At 44.6% G+C, this 18,265-nt stretch overlaps 1 protein-coding gene across 1 annotated transcript; it reads left to right on the top strand.

The window, feature by feature from the left end:
- Window positions 1-5,232: 5,232 nt before the first annotated feature.
- On the top strand, window positions 5,233-14,273 carry ZC3H15 (zinc finger CCCH-type containing 15). The gene is made up of 10 exons (XM_009088354.4): window positions 5,233-5,393; window positions 7,253-7,354; window positions 8,655-8,766; window positions 9,474-9,626; window positions 10,463-10,554; window positions 11,587-11,769; window positions 12,455-12,601; window positions 12,803-12,907; window positions 13,138-13,264; window positions 13,482-14,273. Exons 1-10 carry the CDS (start codon window positions 5,316-5,318, stop codon window positions 13,673-13,675), a joined length of 1,293 nt encoding a protein of 430 aa, XP_009086602.2. The 5' UTR covers window positions 5,233-5,315; the 3' UTR covers window positions 13,676-14,273.
- The last annotated feature ends 3,992 nt before the right edge of the window (window positions 14,274-18,265 follow it).

Raw genomic sequence — 18,265 nt, 5'->3', positions numbered from 1 at the left:
GCACTGTCCCTTTCCCCTCACAATGGAACCCACCGCCTCTGACAAGGAGAGCAGTGTCCCTTTCCCCTCACAATGGAACCCACTGCCTCTGACACGGAGAGCAGTGTCCCTTACCCCTCAAAATGACACCACCGCCTCTGACAAGGAGAGCAGTGTCCCTTTCCCCTCACAATGGATCCCACCGCCTCTGACAAGGAGAGCAGTGTCCCTTTTCCCTCACAATGGAACCCACCGCCTCTGACAAGGAGAGCAGTGTCCCTTTCCACTCACAATGAAACCATCGCCTCTGACCAGAAGAGCAGTGTCCCCTTCACCTCAGAATGACACAACCGCCTCTGACAAGGAGAGCAGTGTCCTTTTCCCCTCACAATGGAACCACGGCCTACGACCAGCAGAGCACTGTCCCTTTCCGTCACAATGGATCCCACCGCCTCTGACCTGCAGAGCAGTGTCCCTTTCCCCTCACAATGGAACCACCGCCTGTGACAAGGAGGGCAGTGTCCCTTTCCACTCACAATGACACCACCACCTCTGACAAGGAGAGCAGTGTCCCTTTTCCCTCAAAGTGGAACCCACCGCCTCTGACAAGGAGAGCAGTGTCCCTTTTCCCTCACAATGGAACCCACTGCCTCTGACAAGGAGAGCAGTGTGCCTTTCCCCTCAAAATGACATCACCGCCTCCGACCAGGAGAGCAGTGTCCCCTTCCCTCACAATGGAACCCACCGCCTCTGACAAGGAGAGCAGTGTCCCTTTTCCCTCACAGTGGAACCCACCGCCTCTGACAAGGAGAGCAGTGTCCCTTTCCACTCACAATGAAACCATCGCCACTGACCAGAAGAGCAGTGTCCCCTTCACCTCAGAATGACACAACCGCCTCTGACAAGGAGAGCAGTGTCCTTTTCCCCTCACAATGGAACCACGGCCTCCGACCAGCAGAGCACTGTCCCTTTCCGTCACAATGGAACCCACCGCCTCTGACAAGGAGAGCAGTGTCCCTTTTCCCTCACAATGGAACCCACTGCCTCTGACAAGGAGAGCAGTGTCCCTTTTCCCTCTCAGTGGAACCACCGCCTCTGACAAGGAGAGCAGTGTCCCTTTCCCCTCAAAATGACATCACCGCCTCCGACCAGCAGAGCACTGTCCCCTTCCCTCACAGTGGAACACACCGCCTCTGACAAGGAGAGCAGTGTCCCTTTTCCCTCACAATGTAACCCACCGCCTCTGACAAGGAGAGCAGTGTCCCTTACACCTCAAACTGAACCCACCGCCTCTGACAAGGAGAGCAGTGTCCCTTTTCGCTCACAATGACACCACCACCTCTGACCAGGAGAGCAGTGTCCCTTTTCCCTCTCAGTGGAACCACCGCCTCTGACAAGGAGAGCCGTGTCCCTTACCCCTCAAAATGACACCACCGCCTCTGACAAGGAGAGCAGTGTCCCTTTTCCCTCTCAGTGGAACCACCGCCTCTGACAAGGAGAGCAGTGTCCCTTTTCCCTCACAATGGAACCCACCGCCTCTGACAAGGAGAGCAGTGTCCCTTTCCCTCACATGGAACCCACCGCCTCTGACAAGGAGAGCAGTGTCCCTTTTCCCTCACAATGGAACCCACCGCCTCTGACAAGGAGAGCAGTGTCCCTTACCCTCAAACTGAACCCACCGCCTCTGACAAGGAGAGCAGTGTCCCTTTCCCTCACAATGACACCACCACCTCTGACCAGGAGAGCAGTGTCCCTTTCCCTCACAGTGGAACCCACCGCCTCTGACAAGGAGAGCAGTGTCCCTTACCCCTCAAAATGACACCACCGCCTCCGACCAGGAGAGCAGTGTCCCTTTTCCCTCTCAGTGGAACCACCGCCTCTGACAAGGAGAGCAGTGTCCCTTTTCCCTCACAATGGAACCCACTGCCTCTGACAAGGAGAGCAGTGTCCCTTTTCATTCACAATGGAACCCACCACCTCTGACAAGGAGAGCAGTGTCCCTTTCCCCTCAAAATGGAACCCACCGCCTCTGACAAGGAGAGCAGTGTCCCTTACCCCTCATAATGACACTACCGCCTCTGACAAGGAGAGCAGTGTCCCTTTCCCCTCACAATGGAACCCACCGCCTCTGACCAGGAGAGCAGTGTCCCGTTCCCCTCACAATGGAACCCACTGCATCTGACACGGAGAGCAGTGTCCCGTACCCCTCAAAATGACACCACCGCCTCTGACAAGGAGAGCAGTGTCCCTTTTCCCTCACAATGGAACCCACTGCCTCTGACAAGGAGAGCAGTGTCCCTTTCCCTCACAATGGAATCCCACCGCCTCTGACAAGGAGAGCAGCGTCCCTTTTCGCTCACAATGGAACCCACCGCCTCTGACAAGGAGAGCAGTGTCCCTTTCCCCTCACAATGGAACCACTGCCTCTGACAAGGAGAGCAGTGTCCCTTTTCCCTCACAGTGGAACCACCGCCTCTGACAAGGAGAGCAGTGTCCCTTTCCGCTCACAATGGAACCCCCTGCCTCTGACAAGGAGAGCAGTGTCCCTTTCCCCTCAACAATGGAACCACTGCCTCTGACAAGGAGAGCAGTGTCCCTTTCCCTCACAATGGACACCACCGCCTCTGACAAGGAGAGCAGTGTCCCTTTTCTCTCACAATGGAACCCACCGCCTCTGAGAAGGAGAGCGGTGTCCCTTTTCCCTCACAATGGAACCCACCGCCTCTGACAAGGAGAGCAGCGTCCCTTTTCCGTCACAATGGAACCACTGCCTCTGACAAGGAGAGCAGTGTCCCTTTTCCCTCACAGTGGAACCCACCGCCTCTGACAAGGAGAGCAGTGTCCCTTTCCACTCACAATGAAAGCATCGCCTCTGACCAGAAGAGCAGTGTCCCCTTCACCTCAGAATGACACAACCGCCTCTGACAAGGAGAGCAGTGTCCTTTTCCCCTCACAATGGAACCACGGCCTACGACCAGCAGAGCACTGTCCCTTTCCGTCACAATGGATCCCACCGCCTCTGACCTGCAGAGCAGTGTCCCTTTCCCCTCACAATGGAACCACCGCCTCTGACAAGGAGGGCAGTGTCCCTTTCCCCTCACAATGACACCACCGCCTCTGACAAGGAGAGCAGTGTCCCTTTTCCCTCACAATGGAACCCACTGCCTCTGACAAGGAGAGCAGTGTCCCTTTCCCCTCAAAATGACATCACCGCCTCCGACCAGCAGAGCAGTGTCCCCTCCCCTCACAGTGGAACACACCGCCTCTGACAAGGAGAGCAGTGTCCCTTTCCCCTCACAATGTAACCCACCGCCTCTGACAAGGAGAGCAGTGTCCCTTTCACCTCAAACTGAACCCACTGCCTCTGACAAGGAGAGCAGTGTCCCTTTTCCCTCACAATGACACCACCACCTCTGACCAGGAGAGCAGTGTCCCTTTTCCCTCTCAGTGGAACCACCGCCTCTGACAAGGAGAGCAGTGTCCCTTACCCCTCAAAATGACACCACCGCCTCTGACAAGGAGAGCAGTGTCCCTTTTCCCTCTCAGTGGAACCACCGCCTCTGACAAGGAGAGCAGTGTCCCTTTTCCCTCTCAGTGGAACCCACCGCCTCTGACAAGGAGAGCAGTGTCCCTTTCCACTCACAATGAAAGCATCGCCCCTGACCAGAAGAGCAGTGTCCCCTTCACCTCAGAATGACACAACCGCCTCTGACAAGGAGAGCAGTGTCCCTTTCCCCTCACAATGGAACCAAGGCCTATGACCAGCAGAGCACTGTCCCTTTTCCCTCACAGTGGAACCCACCGCCTCTGACAAGGAGAGCAGTGTCCCTTTTCCCTCAAAATGGAACCCACTGCCTCTGACAAGGAGAGCAGTGCCCCTTTCCCCTCACAATGACACCACCGCCTCTGACAAGGAGAGCAGTGTCCCTTTTCCCTCACAATGGAACCCACTGCCTCTGACAAGGAGAGCAGTGTGCCTTTCCCCTCAAAATGACATCACCGCCTCCGACCAGGAGAGCAGTGTCCCCTTCCCTCACAATGGAACCCACCGCCTCTGACAAGGAGAGCAGTGTCCCTTTTCCCTCACAATGGAACCCACTGCCTCTGACAAGGAGAGCAGTGTCCCTTTCCCCTCACAATGGAACCCACTGCCTCTGACAAGGAGAGCAGTGTCCCTTTTCCCTCACAATGGAACCCACCACCTCTGACAAGGAGAGCAGTGTCCCTTTCCCCTCACAATGGAACCCACCGCCTCTGACAAGGAGAGCAGTGTCCCTTCCCCTCAAAATGACACTACCGCCTCTGACAAGGAGAGCAGTGTCCCTTTTCCCTCACAGTGGAACCCACCGCCTCTGACAAGGAGAGCAGTGTCCCTTTCCCTCAAAATGACATCACCGCCTCCTACCAGCAGAGCAGTGTCCCCTTCCCTCAAAATGGAACCCACCGCCTCTGACAATGAGAGCAGTGTCCCTTTTCCCTCACAATGGATCCCTCCGCCTCTGACAAGGAGAGCAGTGTCCCTCTCCCCTCACAATGGAACCACCGCCTCTGACAAGGAGAGCAGTGTCCCTTTCCCCTCACAAAGACATCACCGCCTCCGACCAGCAGAGCAGTGTCCCTTTCCTCACAATGGAACCCACCGCTCTGACAAGGAGAGCAGTGTCCCTTTCCCTCACAATGGAACCCACCGCCTCTGACAAGGAGAGCAGTGTCCCTTACCCTCAGAATTAAACCACCACCTCTGACCAGCAGAGGAGTGTCCCTTTCTCCCCACAATAACACCACCGCCTCCGACCAGCAGAGCAGTGTCCCCTTCCCCTCCGACCAGTAGAGCAATGTCCCCTTTCCCCTCACAATAGAACCCACCGCCTCTGACTAGCAGAGCAGCGTCTCTTTCCCCTCACACGGAATACATCGGCTCTGACCAGCAGAGCACTGTCCCTTACTCCTCACAATGACACCACCGCCTCGGACCAGTAGAGCACTGTCCCTTTCTCCTCACAATAAAACCACCGCTTCTGACCAGCAGAGCACTGTCCCATGCCCTCACGCTCTTCCCGCCACCGAACACCACACACCCTCTCGTGACGTCACGGGTCTCGCCCCACCCCACCCGTGACGCATCTCGCACCCCCCCGCCCCGTGACGCCCGTGGCGCGCGTTGCCTGCCGGGAGCCGATTGGCCGGCGGCGCGTTCCCATCGTGCCCCACGGGACCCGTTGCCCCTCCCCCCCGGCGGCGGCGCGGCCCGAGCCCGTCCCGGCCCGTCCCGGCCCTTCCCGGCCCTTCCCGGCCCCGCCCGGCCCCCTGCGGGAGCCGCCCCGGCCCACCCCGCCATGCCCCCCAAGAAGCAGCAGCAGCCGGCGGGGGGCAGCAAGAAGGCGGACCAGAAGAAGAAGGAGAAGATCATCGAGGTGAGTAGGCCCAGGCAGCAGCTCTCCCGCCGCGGCCTCTCGCTGGGCCCTGCCGCTCCCTGCGGCCTCCCGGCGGCAGCGGCCCCGGGAAGCATCACGGGGCCGGAATCTCTCCGTTCTCGGCGCGGCTGCTTGGACCCGGCTCTGGCCGCGACACTGCCGGGCCCGAGCTGCGTTGGGCCGGAACGTGACGTGACAACCTTGCTGTGCTGTCTCTTTTCCTCTCCCTTTCTCGTGTGCATCCCGGTGTGCTGTGTGCCCAGAGTCCGGCTGCCTGGGGTGTAGGTTTGTGCTTTTGGGGGTAGGACCCGATGGTCTACAGAGATCGCCTCACATCTTAGCGATTCCTTGGTTCCTTAGTCAGATTTGCGATGGGTTCTGTTACAATTTGACCACACTGGAAAAAAAAAAAAACTGCTAGAGGGCTGTGTGTGAATTTATGCTGAAAATACAACCAGAGTAGTTACAGAAATTTAAATATTTGCCTGAATTATTGGCATGAAGGATGCTGGTCAGGTGAAATACCGGTAATGAATGTGTTCCTTTAGATCTGGGGTTGTGGGTTGTCGTTTCTGCGCTTTTTTGGAAAGGTCAGGTTAGAACAGTTGGTCTTGTATTCTCCTGACATTGGAGTTCCTGAGGTTTTTGCTGAATGCAGCTGCCCTGGAAAAATTCTGCTTTTTATTACAAAGAAATATAGCTGAAAGGGGAAAAGCTGGCATTGATTGTTAAAAATAGATTTTTATATAAATCAAATAGACAGGAATTATACTTTCCATGCTGTACTTTCAGTAGAAATCAATAGTATAAATGATAAATTTTCTTTCCCAACTAATTGTTTAGACTTCTCCAGTTAGCACCAAGTAAGATAGGGAGCATGTTGTAAGTGAAACCAGCATGACTAGAAACTTGGGCCTGTTTATTTTGCAATTAATTTGTAATGTGCTTTTGGATTGTTAGACTTCCAAAACCATATTTGCACTGATCTGTTTTCACTAGATGAACATCTGTTACTTTTTCCTTCAAAGAGGAAAATGTTGGTATCAAATCAAAGGCATGAATAAGTTTTTGAGGCTGGTATTTCAGTTACAAAAAATAATTTCTGCCTCAGCTACTTATGTGAAAATAAGCTGGTTTTTTGGAGTTTTTTGTGAATTTTTTTTCTTAGGTTTGGTATAGAAACTTCTGCTTAACAATTAAGCTGAAGATACAGAGGAAGAATTGATTTAGGCAGTAAACAAAAATTGAAACAGAAATTTCAAGTAGTGGATTTTGGGACACCTGTTCAGACCTGATGTAGATAAGGACTTAACTTCAAATTAGTACAGTTGGAAAATAAAAAGCTCCCAATACTTGAAAATAAAAAGTAATATGTCACATGTGCTAATAGAAGAGTGAGGTGTGTTGTAAAGATGCCTATCTGCATAGTTGAAGATGGAAGTAGTGAGTGATTTCAGGTAGATAGAAGAGAAACCAGCAGTAGTTATGGCTAGTCAGTTGTCCTGTTTTCCTCAGCTGTTCCCTGGGTAGTCTCCAAAACCATCTTGTCCTGCTGCCTTGAGAGGCCTGAGAGTGCTGTGTCCACTCTCACACTGATAGCCGGCACGAGGAGCTCTGCTGGTGAAAACAAGAGCTCACACAAGGGCCACGTTCAGGAGGGTCTGCTGAAAAGCCACTTCTGAAGACGATATGAGGAGTCTGAATTTTGTCCTTACTGTTTATTGCATTGCTTGAGGAAACAATCTGTGTTTTACTGAAAGCCTGAGATGAGTGGCAAGGGTGGGGTTTCTGTTGTTTTGGTGGTTTCGTTTTGTTGGTTTTTTTTTTATTAATATGGCTGTGTTTATCTCTTGATTTAGGACAAAACATTTGGCCTAAAGAATAAAAAAGGTGCAAAGCAGCAGAAGTTTATCAAGGCTGTCACTCACCAGGTTAAGTTTGGTCAGCAGAATCCACGTCAGGTAAGTGTTTATTGTGGAGTGTTTTCCCACTGCATAGTCAAATCATCTTTCACTCTGCACACAGATGGTCAGGGAACTGAGGGAGAAGTTGAGCTGTTCCTTGCCTCCTGTGACTGGCACAGATCCTGCCAACAGTTGTTGTGCAAATTTTGTCTAGCTGTAAATGATGTGCCTGTGTCAAGGCAGTACAGAGTATGGGGGATCACTGGTTTTCAGTTTGTTGTTTGGTTGGCTTTTGTTGTGAAAAAGAACTGCATCCCATCCAAACTCATCCAGTCGGGGTGAGCATTTGTCTCCACAGTATTCTGATGGTAGCATAATTCAGTTCAAGGTATACCTGAAATGAAATTGTAGATACTGGCTGTCAGCAAAGTACAGTTGCACCTTCTTTCTCTTTTTTTTTTTCTTCATTCCCACCTTATTTGAGAAATAATGAGCAATTAAAATTAACAAGAGTTGTTACTAAAACTGGAATTGAAAGAAGATAGAAGTATAAACCTATATGTTCTCCTTCTTCTCCTTACAGAAGTATTTATTACAATTTTAAGTGGACACAAGTCTGTCAAGTCTCCGTCTATTTGGTGAACTCTTTGATCAAAAAATCTGAAATTTTGAGCCGCTGTGTGCAAGCTGGCTCTTCTGTATGATGAAATAAAATGAGATACAGTATTTACATTATACTCAGTCAGAAAGCATGGATTTAATGGAAATGATCCAGGTCTCTTATTCCTAGTGCAAGCTAGCTGTTGCATATTTACACAGCTTTCTGTCCTGTGAATAAGCCTATAAAATAATAACATTTGCATTAGCTCCGTTCATGATGTAATGATACATTTCTTGCATAACAAGGATTAGCAAGCATGTTCTAAATGTCTAACATTTCAACTTCTATGGACAGATTTCGTGGAATTTCTGCTTGTTGTATAGATCAGAGCAAAGCAACCTGTAGGGGACTCAAGTGAGGCTTTTTTTGTGCAGATCTAGAAGTAGTAGCAGTGCAGAAAGAGAAATTTCAGTGCTCTCATTGGCTTTCCTACCTGCGAAGGTGCACTAGGGGTCGCTGTGACACTGACGGGATCTGCCAGCCCTTCTCCTCCCTGGCAGGTTTGCTGTCCCTCCTGTGAGACTCGTCAGTGCCAGTAAAGTGCACCAGCTGCACACCCAAGAGCAGCAATTCTGAGCCTTGTAGGCATCGCAGGTTGTTTCATTCCTGCCCTTGTAAACTGATTCTGAATTATTGGCTGTTTCAATGTGCAGTTTGTGTGAAGTGAGTCCTGGCATCCTGGTCTTATGTTTATAGGTTGCTCAGTCAGAAAGTGAGAAGAAACTAAAGAAAGAAGATAAGAAAAAGGAATTACAAGAACTAAATGAGCTCTTCAAGCCCGTGGTGGCTGCACAGAAAATTAGCAAAGGTATGACTATTTGATTTATCTTCATTTATGTTTTCTTATTCATATAGCTACTTTAGGTATAATAACCCTTCAAAAACACCAGTTGTTATTTTAATGAAATAGGTGTGACTGTTTCCTTCTCTGTCTAGTGTGCCAAGTATTTTGTCAGTCATGACTTGACCTTGTTCCAAGAAGTCCTCTGGGGTCAATAGATCATTAGAATACTAAAAGCTACATTGATGTTGGTCAGCACAGCTGAAGATTTTTGGCTGTGTTCTGATTCATCAATTAGCTACTTCTGGATGTGTGGCATGATCTGTGTGTGTGTGATGGTATTTGTTTAAAACAGCCTGTCTCCCCAGGGAAGTGTGAACATCCAAAGAAAGAACTTAAGACCATAACTGTTATCTTAACAGAAGACTTGTACTCAAATCAGAGCAGTAAATGCTTCCCAGTTACTTGTATTTAACCTCATGATTAGCAGTAGCATTTGGTTTGGGTCTTTCTTGAGGTTGGTTATTGAACAAACAAATTTTGTGATGTTACCAAGTTTTTACTGACCTGTCTTTTGGAGTTTATGTGCAATAATTTTGGACAAAAGAAGTGTAATTTTCATATATTTAACGTATATATTTTCATTCTCTACTTATCCTCGATATTCTCAGAATTTCTAATATATAACTTTTGCTTAAAAACAGTATTAAAATATAAAAACTTCCTTCACTCAGGTGCTGACCCAAAATCTGTAGTTTGTGCTTTCTTCAAGCAAGGCCAGTGCACTAAAGGAGACAAGTGCAAGTTTTCTCATGATTTGTCCTTGGAAAGGAAGTGTGAAAAACGAAGTGTCTACATTGATGCAAGAGATGAAGACCTTGAAAAAGGTATACAAATTGTAGAAAGTTACTGCTTAGCCATTCTGATTCTGAAACTGGAATGTTATGATTAAGTGTCTTCTGTATTGTGGTTATGACCCTGGAGAACAGTGACTGTGCCAGTCATGTGTTCTGTCATACATGTTGAGCAGTATTTGACTTTTTGCAGTTGCTGTTTCCCTCTTAAGCTCTGTACAAGGGAAAGGGGGAAGTGCAGTGAGCAGTCAGAGTTGTCTTCCAGAACTGCTACTAGTGTTTGGCCAAATGTGCACAGTTCTACACTTAGGGGTACTTGGGAATTTTTTCTGTGACTTTCTCTCCCCACATGACTTGTTGGCTAAATACTCTGGATTTTACTTTTATTTAGCAGGGATTAGAGATTTTATAGAACTTGGTTTTTTCACATTTCCTTAGTCACAGTCTTTATTTGAATTTTAGCCTCTGTCATCCTAAATGTATCTGATGGGATCCCACAGACTCACTGCTAATGCTGTCCTTGGTGATTTGCTTCTTTTGGTGGAAGCTTCTTTTAACTTTAACACAGATAATTTTGTATTATCTCTTTCAAGCCTCCAGTTAGATAAGCTGTATTTCTGGATGCTACCCTCCAACCTTCTCTTTTGTTCAGATATCTTGTTTTTCTTCTTTTCCCTTGGAAAAGGAATGACATGTTATTGAGTGTTTAACTGAAACACACTTTATGCATTTCAAATGATAATTCCTAGGGGTATAAGCTACTTTAAAGGTAAGAATTGCATATTAAATCTTACTGGGCAGAAAAGCAGCTTCCTGGCAATGTTCAGTATTTGGATTTTTCTGTGAAACCATCTGTTGTCTTTTTCTAGATACAATGGACAACTGGGATGAGAAGAAGCTGGAAGAAGTGGTGAACAAGAAGCATGGTGAGGCGGAAAAGAAAAAACCCAAAACCCAAATAGTATGTCTTCTTTTTTTTTTTTTACCTTTTTTTTTTTAATTGAGCTGTACTAGAAGGAATTAAGTGCAGTGCAGTCTGGCATTAGATGTGTTTTATCATGATGTAAAAATTTAGAATGGGATATTAATAATAATGATCTGAGTAGATGGCTGGCCTGATATTATTTCTTGTAATATCTTTAAAAATTAAAAAACCAAAACCAGAAAGAAAACCACAACCCAACAGCTCTTTTCAGTCCATAAAAAGTTTTCTACATTACAAATGGATAGTAGGTGAAGTGCTTTATAGAAATGCTCAAGGTTTCAGCAGCATATTTAATACATCCTAATTGCTTAGAAAATCTAAGTATTGTAATTAGTGAAATCTGTTATTGCAGTGACTGTGATATGTATTGACTTATCTGTGTACTGGGTGACATAAATTTATGACTTGAGAATAATTAGTAATTCCTAGGCTCTAAGTTAAACAATATTTTTTAGTTCTGCACTAAATGGCGTAATGAGTTAATCCTGTTTTCATTCTTTGGGACTATTTCACCTCATTTTTAATACCAGGTAATTAAATAGTCTGTTGGTACAGCCTAAATTTGCAAAAATTAAACATTACTGCGGCTAAATATAAACTATGAATTGCTTGTTAGAGGTCCTAGGATGGCATCTTTACCTCAGGATCCAGAGCTGGAAGATTTAACAACATGTGAGGCAAATGCAATTTGTGTTGTTGAAAACTGCACCAATATTGGTGAGCAGAAAGAGCTGTGCTGCTGGTTTTACACAAGTGCAGAGTTGCCAGTCTTCTGTCATCTTGTCTTTTTTTGATTGGGATCATTTGGAGGGACAAAAAGCTGTTGACCACATGAGTGTTAGATACTCAGTTGCACTCATTTGTCTACTGTTTTTAGTAGCAATGTATTTCACATGTTCCTTCTGTTCTGGGCACGCCTGACTTGGACTGACTGAGTTTCTGACATGGGGCGTAAAATGCTGGGGATGGAAAGAGGACATAGTGCTAACAATCTTTGCTTTTTTACAGGTCTGCAAATACTTCCTTGATGCTATTGAAAACAACAAATACGGATGGTTTTGGGTCTGTCCAGGTGGAGGAGACAACTGTATGTATCGCCATGCCCTCCCTCCAGGCTTTGTATTAAAAAAAGACAAAAAGAAGGAAGAAAAGCAAGATGAAATTTCATTAGAAGATCTAATAGAAAAGGAGGTAAAGTTATTAGGTATCTTTTGGTGGTAGTTGTTTTCATTACTCTGAAGAGAGATGTAAAAAATTTGCTGATTTATGATAAAAATCTGTTAGATGTTTTTAGAGCTGGATGAGCTGGGGCAAAAGATGCATAGCATTGATTCATGGTTTTGTTTAGAAACTATTACTTAGTGAACAGAATTAACTATAGCTACATGCTCAGTGCAGCTGTTGCTTACCCTTTTTTTGGAGGCTTCTATTTATTAACTGCTATTCCTCGTTTCTCCATTACAACTGCTTGAGTGGCTTTTCTCATCCCCAGCTCAGTGTCTCCTTAGTTCTCTCTCAACTCTCTAATGAGGCGCTCACACCAAGAGCACAAGGCCTTCTGAAGACATTCCTGCTCTGCTTCTTTCTGTCAGCATTGCTTGGCAGTGTTACTTGAGCAGAGCTGAGCTCTTGTCTTTCCTTTATTTTCTCCTCCACTTTTCCTATTGATTTTCACTCTAACTCATCTCACTAACTGGAAAATCCTAAGTTGAGTCAAATGTTAAGAAGGTGATGCATGTTTAACAGTGTAAGAATCTCAAGAGGGACTTGGAAAGAAATGTTTTCAATTAGTTTCTAGAAAAGAGTAGTTAAATATCTAATTTGTTATAGCCTTTGGAAAGAGTTTCTAGCATTAATCAGTCTCTTCTCTGGACAGCGTGCTGCCTTAGGACCAAATGTTACCAAAATTACTCTAGAGTGTTTTATTGCATGGAAGAGAAGAAAAAGACAAGAAAAAATTGATAAGGCTGAGCAAGATATGGAGAGGAGGAAAGCAGATTTTAAAGCTGGCAAAGCGTTGGTGGTAAGTTTTACAGTCCAGTTCTTAGTGTAAGAAGAGCAAGTAAATAAAATTTTGTGAAGAGGTAGCTGGCCTGAAACTGTTTTGCTTATTATTATTGTGTGTCATTTTTCTTTCATTTTTATGTGGTTGGTTTGTTTGTGGTTTTTGTAAGCAGTATAAATGGCATGAAGGGATAACTGAAGGGTTTTTTGCTGTGAATAGATCAGTGGACGTGAAGTGTTTGAGTTCCGGCCAGAGTTGGTTGATGCAGACGATGAAGAAGCAGATGACACCCGTTATGTTCAAGGAGCAGGAGATGATGATGAGGTAAAGGAAACAGGATTAAATCAAGGAATGTTTTAGTTGCAGTCAAGTTTGAAAAATGTCATTTTGAAAGCCCTTACAATGAAATCAATAGGCTTGGTTTTTAATACTGCCACAGAGTATATTTTATCAGAAGGTTCCTGTTGAAGGTGACAAATGTTGTAGAAATCTTGCAGAAGTGAGGATTTTTGTGGAAAAGTAATTCATGTAGAGCATCTTGGTTTATTTTCCAGACAGAAGACCCCGTGTGCATAAATGATGTAGATTTGAACCTGTATGTCCCCAAGGCAGTAGAGGAGACTGGTATTACAGTGGCTAGTCCAGAGCGATTCAGCACATACGCTTCAGTAGAAAAAGATGGTAAGTTATTTTTTTCCAACCTGTTTCCATAGTTGATTATCCAGCCTTGCATATTAACCAGGTACATGCAATTTGGCCAATATAAATCTGTGTGAATTTCAAATAAAGTGGCTTCATAGTTTCAAAATTTGAAGGCATGTTTAGTAGGATTGTGAATTCAGTTGGTGAATAAGAAACTTGTGACACTGAAATGCCTAAGAATTATGTTTATTTTCAGATAATAAATTAAATGAAGCTTCTGGTGGTGATATAAACAACAGCGAGCAAAATGATTTAGATGAAGATAATGATGGAGATGAGGAACTGGAAAATGGAGTCATTGATGCAGTTCCAGTTGATGAAAATCTCTTTACTGGAGAGGACTTGGATGAACTAGAAGAAGAACTAAACACTCTTGATTTAGAAGAATGAACTAAAAAGCTCCAGTGAGGAATTAAACCTATGTGAAAACTGACTACATTTTTTTCTCCTTTTTGAATAGAATTCTTAAACAAGATGTTTATGGTTATGCAGCTGAATATGATGGGCACGTGATATACGAGGAATGTTTTCCTTCAATCTCATCTACTCCAGTCTTGGCTATGCTCACAGTAAAACGTTCAGAGTAGTGCAGAATTACCCGACAGCTGAATTTGCAGACAGTGAGATTTAAACTTCCAACTAAGAGTAGGAAGTGTAACTGCTTTGCCAGTATGCAAGTGGGCAATTTGACATCAGGTACAGTACAAAAATCCAAGTATACATTCTTCACAAAAAAACCCACATTTTTGTTAGTGATTGTGTTGATTTAGAAACTGCCTGAAGAGGTTTTTAGGCATGGTACTCTAATGGAGCTGATGCAGATTATGCTTCTTTAAGTGGTGATTAGCTTTATTTGATCAGCTGGATACTGAAGATTGTGAACTGATATTTCATACAATACCAGTACGGTGCCCTCTGTTTAAAATGTTTTAAACTTTCCCACCACCTTTTGCCAATAAATCTGTAAATAAAAATAATCAACTTTAAATTCCTGTGTTGATTTTTGTCTGCTAAGTAAGGATATCATACCAAACTGTTAAGAGCTGGATTTTCTAATAGAGTGGTAGATGTTTTTCTCTGCAGTCTTGATACAGAAGTGATGATGTTGGCTTCAGTTACGTTTGGGCTACCTGCCATTTACAGTTTTTTTGTCTACTCTTGATGCAGTGTAAAATTCAGCAGCCAGCTTTTCTCCGTTGCTGTTCTTATTCCCTGCCCACCCATTAACTGATGAGATACCTGCTGTACATCACTGACTGCTATTCCAGCCTCATTCTCTCCCCACTGTCTTTTGTAGATTAGTGAAGACCTCAGGCTCTGCAGGGCAGGGATGTTACAGTCCAAAACATGCCTGTCATCCCTTTGGTGTCCTCTAGATAACAGGAGGTTGTGCAGGGCTAAGTTGCCTCGGGTGCTGTACCCTGCAGACTGCACTTCATTCAAGCCAGTGTGTCCTTTTCCAGTGGATTGAGTGTCAGCCACAAAGATTTCTCAGCAGTGGTGCTTTTCCAGGGGGCTGCTCCTCCTTGCCATACTCCCTGTGGTGTCTGCCACACTCCTGCTGTACTGATGATACCCTTTGTATTGATTTTTCTACAGCTCTTGAATCACTGCTTCCAGACCAGTAGGAGTTATGGCATTGTTAGTGAGTTTTCCCAAGCTGCTTTTGGGTGGTAATATTAGCTTTACTGGTTATTTCTGGCACTGCTGAATTGACTCTTGCATCTTGAATGCTGTTTCTAAAATAGCAGACTTAGAATTGTTGGCCTTTTTTGGGATCTTTGTGGAATTTGTTTTTTCCTGTAGGAGCAAGAAGCAGTGCTTGGGAGAAAGAGGCCTACTGAAACTGACTTCTAAATGTAAGTGTTTAAGGAAAAGCTGCACTATCAAATATAAATATTTATTTATGCAGATTTTTCTCCTGTGGCCATAAATAAACAGATTTGATGGATTATTGTATTATACTGGCCAGCAATAGAATGCCTGGCTATCAGGACACTTAAGGATGCAATTCATTTGAATGTATGTTGCATAATTTTTCAAAGTTGTATATTTTAAATGGGAATAAAAGTAATTTAATCATTATCAAGGAAGAAAATGACTATGTTTTGTGTCTTAGGGGTTGGTTTATTGTATATATTACTCATTTGATAATTCTTATCTGTTTCACTGATGTAAATAGCTTAAATCTTGTCCAGCATTTTGTTCATGTTACTTGAGTTTTACAATGGAGGAATGTCAGGGTGACTCAGTAATTTCAGCTAATAAAACCCCGATGGATAGGCAGAGAGTGCCTGTGTGCCCTTTTGGGTCTAAAAGGATGGTTGTGGTGCACAACTCCTTTGTACAGGTATCATTTAAATATTCAGACAGTAACCTTGCATGCCACTGAAACCCACTGAACATCTGTAAGCTAGCTGAAGAAAACCTGATTTTCCTAGGCAGTAGCTGCTGACAGATGACTTCAGGTGGGCAGTAAACAATGTCTGGCTGTCCCTGTTTGGTTTTCACTCTTTTTTCCTCTCCACTTACTTTGGCATCGCTCCTGGCTGGGCTTCCTCTGCCCAGATTTCCCACCATGGAAGCAGGGTGACTGCTCTTCAGGAGCCCTTTGTCAGGGGAACATTCAGACTTGTGAGGGTGGGGAACCCTGTGCTGCTGCATGTTCCTCCTGCTTTCATGGGGGCTGCTAGAAGTTCTCATTTGAAGAACCTTGCTTTTGTAGCTAATGGGGTTTCAGCCAATGCTCAGTTGAAAATGAATGCCAGGGCATTGCTTGGGGTAGATGAAGTATTAATGTTCAGGAAATGAGCAGTGATAGAAGGGAGTTGACTTGGATGTGACGTCACTAAGTGGTTCTTACTGATGCACATTTCCTCTGATAAATTACTGATAATTCCTCTGAAATTACTCTGATAAAAGTCAATGAGTCACTTCTGAAAGAATGAGATATAATCTCAATGCAAAAATAATGGTATCTTCATTTCAGTGACTACCCAGTCAGTATGGGTCAAAAATGCAGTATTTCAGTGTTATAAAGAGCAGACAGGCTCAGTGCAGGACCCTTGCTGTGCTGAGATCAGGCTGTAAAGCTTCATAAGCCAGGTCAGAAACACCTTTGCAATAACCTTGCTTTCTATCCCAGTGTTTGTATCACCCTGTGCTGCTCCTAACTTACATGAGCACTAGGTGAGAAATGCAGCTGTGGCCTGAGCAAATCCTGAGGGAGCACGCTGGTGTAGCACTGCCTTGAAAGCACCTTTGGTAGTAGCCATGTGCGTGGACAGAACCAGTCCAAGGTGCTGCAGTAAACCCATGCCTTTGCTTCCTGGTATTTGCTGGAGTAGTGCTGGTTGGTTTTCAATTTGGGTGTGTGTTAAAATCCCATTTCAGTCATACAATCTGCTTGGACTGCTGAAACTGGCTAGCTTTAAATTCTTTGAAGTTCTGGGAGTTTTTTAAAGCCTCTGTGATTACATTTTATGCTTGCCACTGCTTTGTTACTCACAGCTCCCTACTTTTTTTTGTAATGAACACTGTTCACAAAGGCCTGGAAAAATATTTAGAATTAACTGCTAAGGCTGACCTTAAATATTACCTTATCTATGAGTTGTTTGTAATAGAAGTGTTGCCATTTCTTAATGGAAAGTGCTCCCCAACTGTTTTATATCAAGAGGAGGTTTTATTATTGATAAAACATCGGGCCAAGCAGTGGTACTTAACTTGGTAATTTACTATTCTCATAATACATTATGTTTGTTTAATGTGTTGCTTACAGAAAGAACGTACACGTTCAAATCAGTATGTTTTTATTAATGTTTTCTTTCACAGTTTAGTTGGATGGGGAATAAAAGCTGTCAAAAACTGTGTTCTGAATGCTGAATTCAAGACATTCTGAATGCTAAATTCTAATTCTTTTGCAATGCTAATGCCCCTTTTAAAAATTACCTGGATGTAGTAAGTAATGCAGGCTTAATTTTGGTAAGCTTATATATCTTGCAAATAATATGCTTGGAGGTTTCATAAACATCAGTTGATATCCCTGTTCCACGTGCTGCTTTGTAAAAACCTACTAAAACTGCAGAGTGTTTAAGCAACTAAGCTAGAAATCTTACAAGGTTAGGCCTTTGTTTTCCTCACAGTGAAATTATTACAGCCCTAAGCTGAGAGAAAGGGATTGTTCTCATATGCAAATTCCACATACATATTCACCTGAAGTGTCTCAGGAGCAATTACCCCTGAATAATATGAATAAGAATTGGAAGAGAACTGGAAAAATGAGATGTGGGAAGGGCAGAGGAGCTGCAAAAACCCATGTGACAGCAGCTGTGCTGCATCAGACCAAGGGATTGTTTATGACACTTCTAAAATGAGGAACAAAGAGTTGGGAGAAGGACAGGCCTGAGCACTGCTCAGGAGCACTTCTTTTACAGAGCTTCCAAGAATTCCTAATCTGGAACATTTCCTCTGCTAAATGGAGCCTGTGGGGCCTCTCTCTTCAGAGCACATTCCCTCTTTCTCCCTTGAATCCCTCGACTTTGTAACCAACTTTTGGAAAATTGGGAGTTTCACACCTCTTACATCTTGCTTGGACCATGACTCCAGCTGGCTTGGGTTCTTCCAGGAAGCCATATCCTGTGCTTTGCTTTGACTGAATGCCAAATAGAGAAGGGTGGTGTCAAAAGAGAAGCTGATGTATTTCACTTGTGAAAAACACAAGATCTTGATGTACTTCAGTGCTAGAAACAGGGCTTTTTTCAAAATTAAAAGCTTTCTCTTGACATACTTGATTTTTTGCTATAAATGGGCTTGTAATAAGCAGAATCTTTTGTGACACAAACGCTTCATGAATGAAGCATTTGAATCAATCAAAGCAAACTAATATGTGAAGTACATCTTTTACTTTGTTTTCTACTGCCCTGTTAGAAACTGAGTTACTTCTTAAAAGGTCTATTCAGAGCAGCTAAGCCTCTTGAAAGG

Source organism: Serinus canaria, assembly GCF_022539315.1.
Source record: "Serinus canaria isolate serCan28SL12 chromosome 7 unlocalized genomic scaffold, serCan2020 HiC_scaffold_29, whole genome shotgun sequence".
Classification (NCBI taxonomy): Eukaryota; Metazoa; Chordata; class Aves; order Passeriformes; family Fringillidae; genus Serinus; species Serinus canaria.
This window is presented reverse-complemented; position numbering and strand designations above follow the sequence as displayed.

Bases quoted from the DNA above. Each gene is read 5' to 3' on its own strand.
- ZC3H15 (XM_009088354.4), top strand. From the start codon at position 5,316: ATGCCCCCCAAGAAGCAGCAGCAGCCGGCGGGGGGCAGCAAGAAGGCG. The intron at 11,770-12,454 runs GTAAAGTTATTA...TTCTCTGGACAG, and splicing joins AAGATCTAATAGAAAAGGAG to CGTGCTGCCTTAGGACCAAA. The intron at 13,265-13,481 runs GTAAGTTATTTT...GTTTATTTTCAG, and splicing joins CGCTTCAGTAGAAAAAGATG to ATAATAAATTAAATGAAGCT.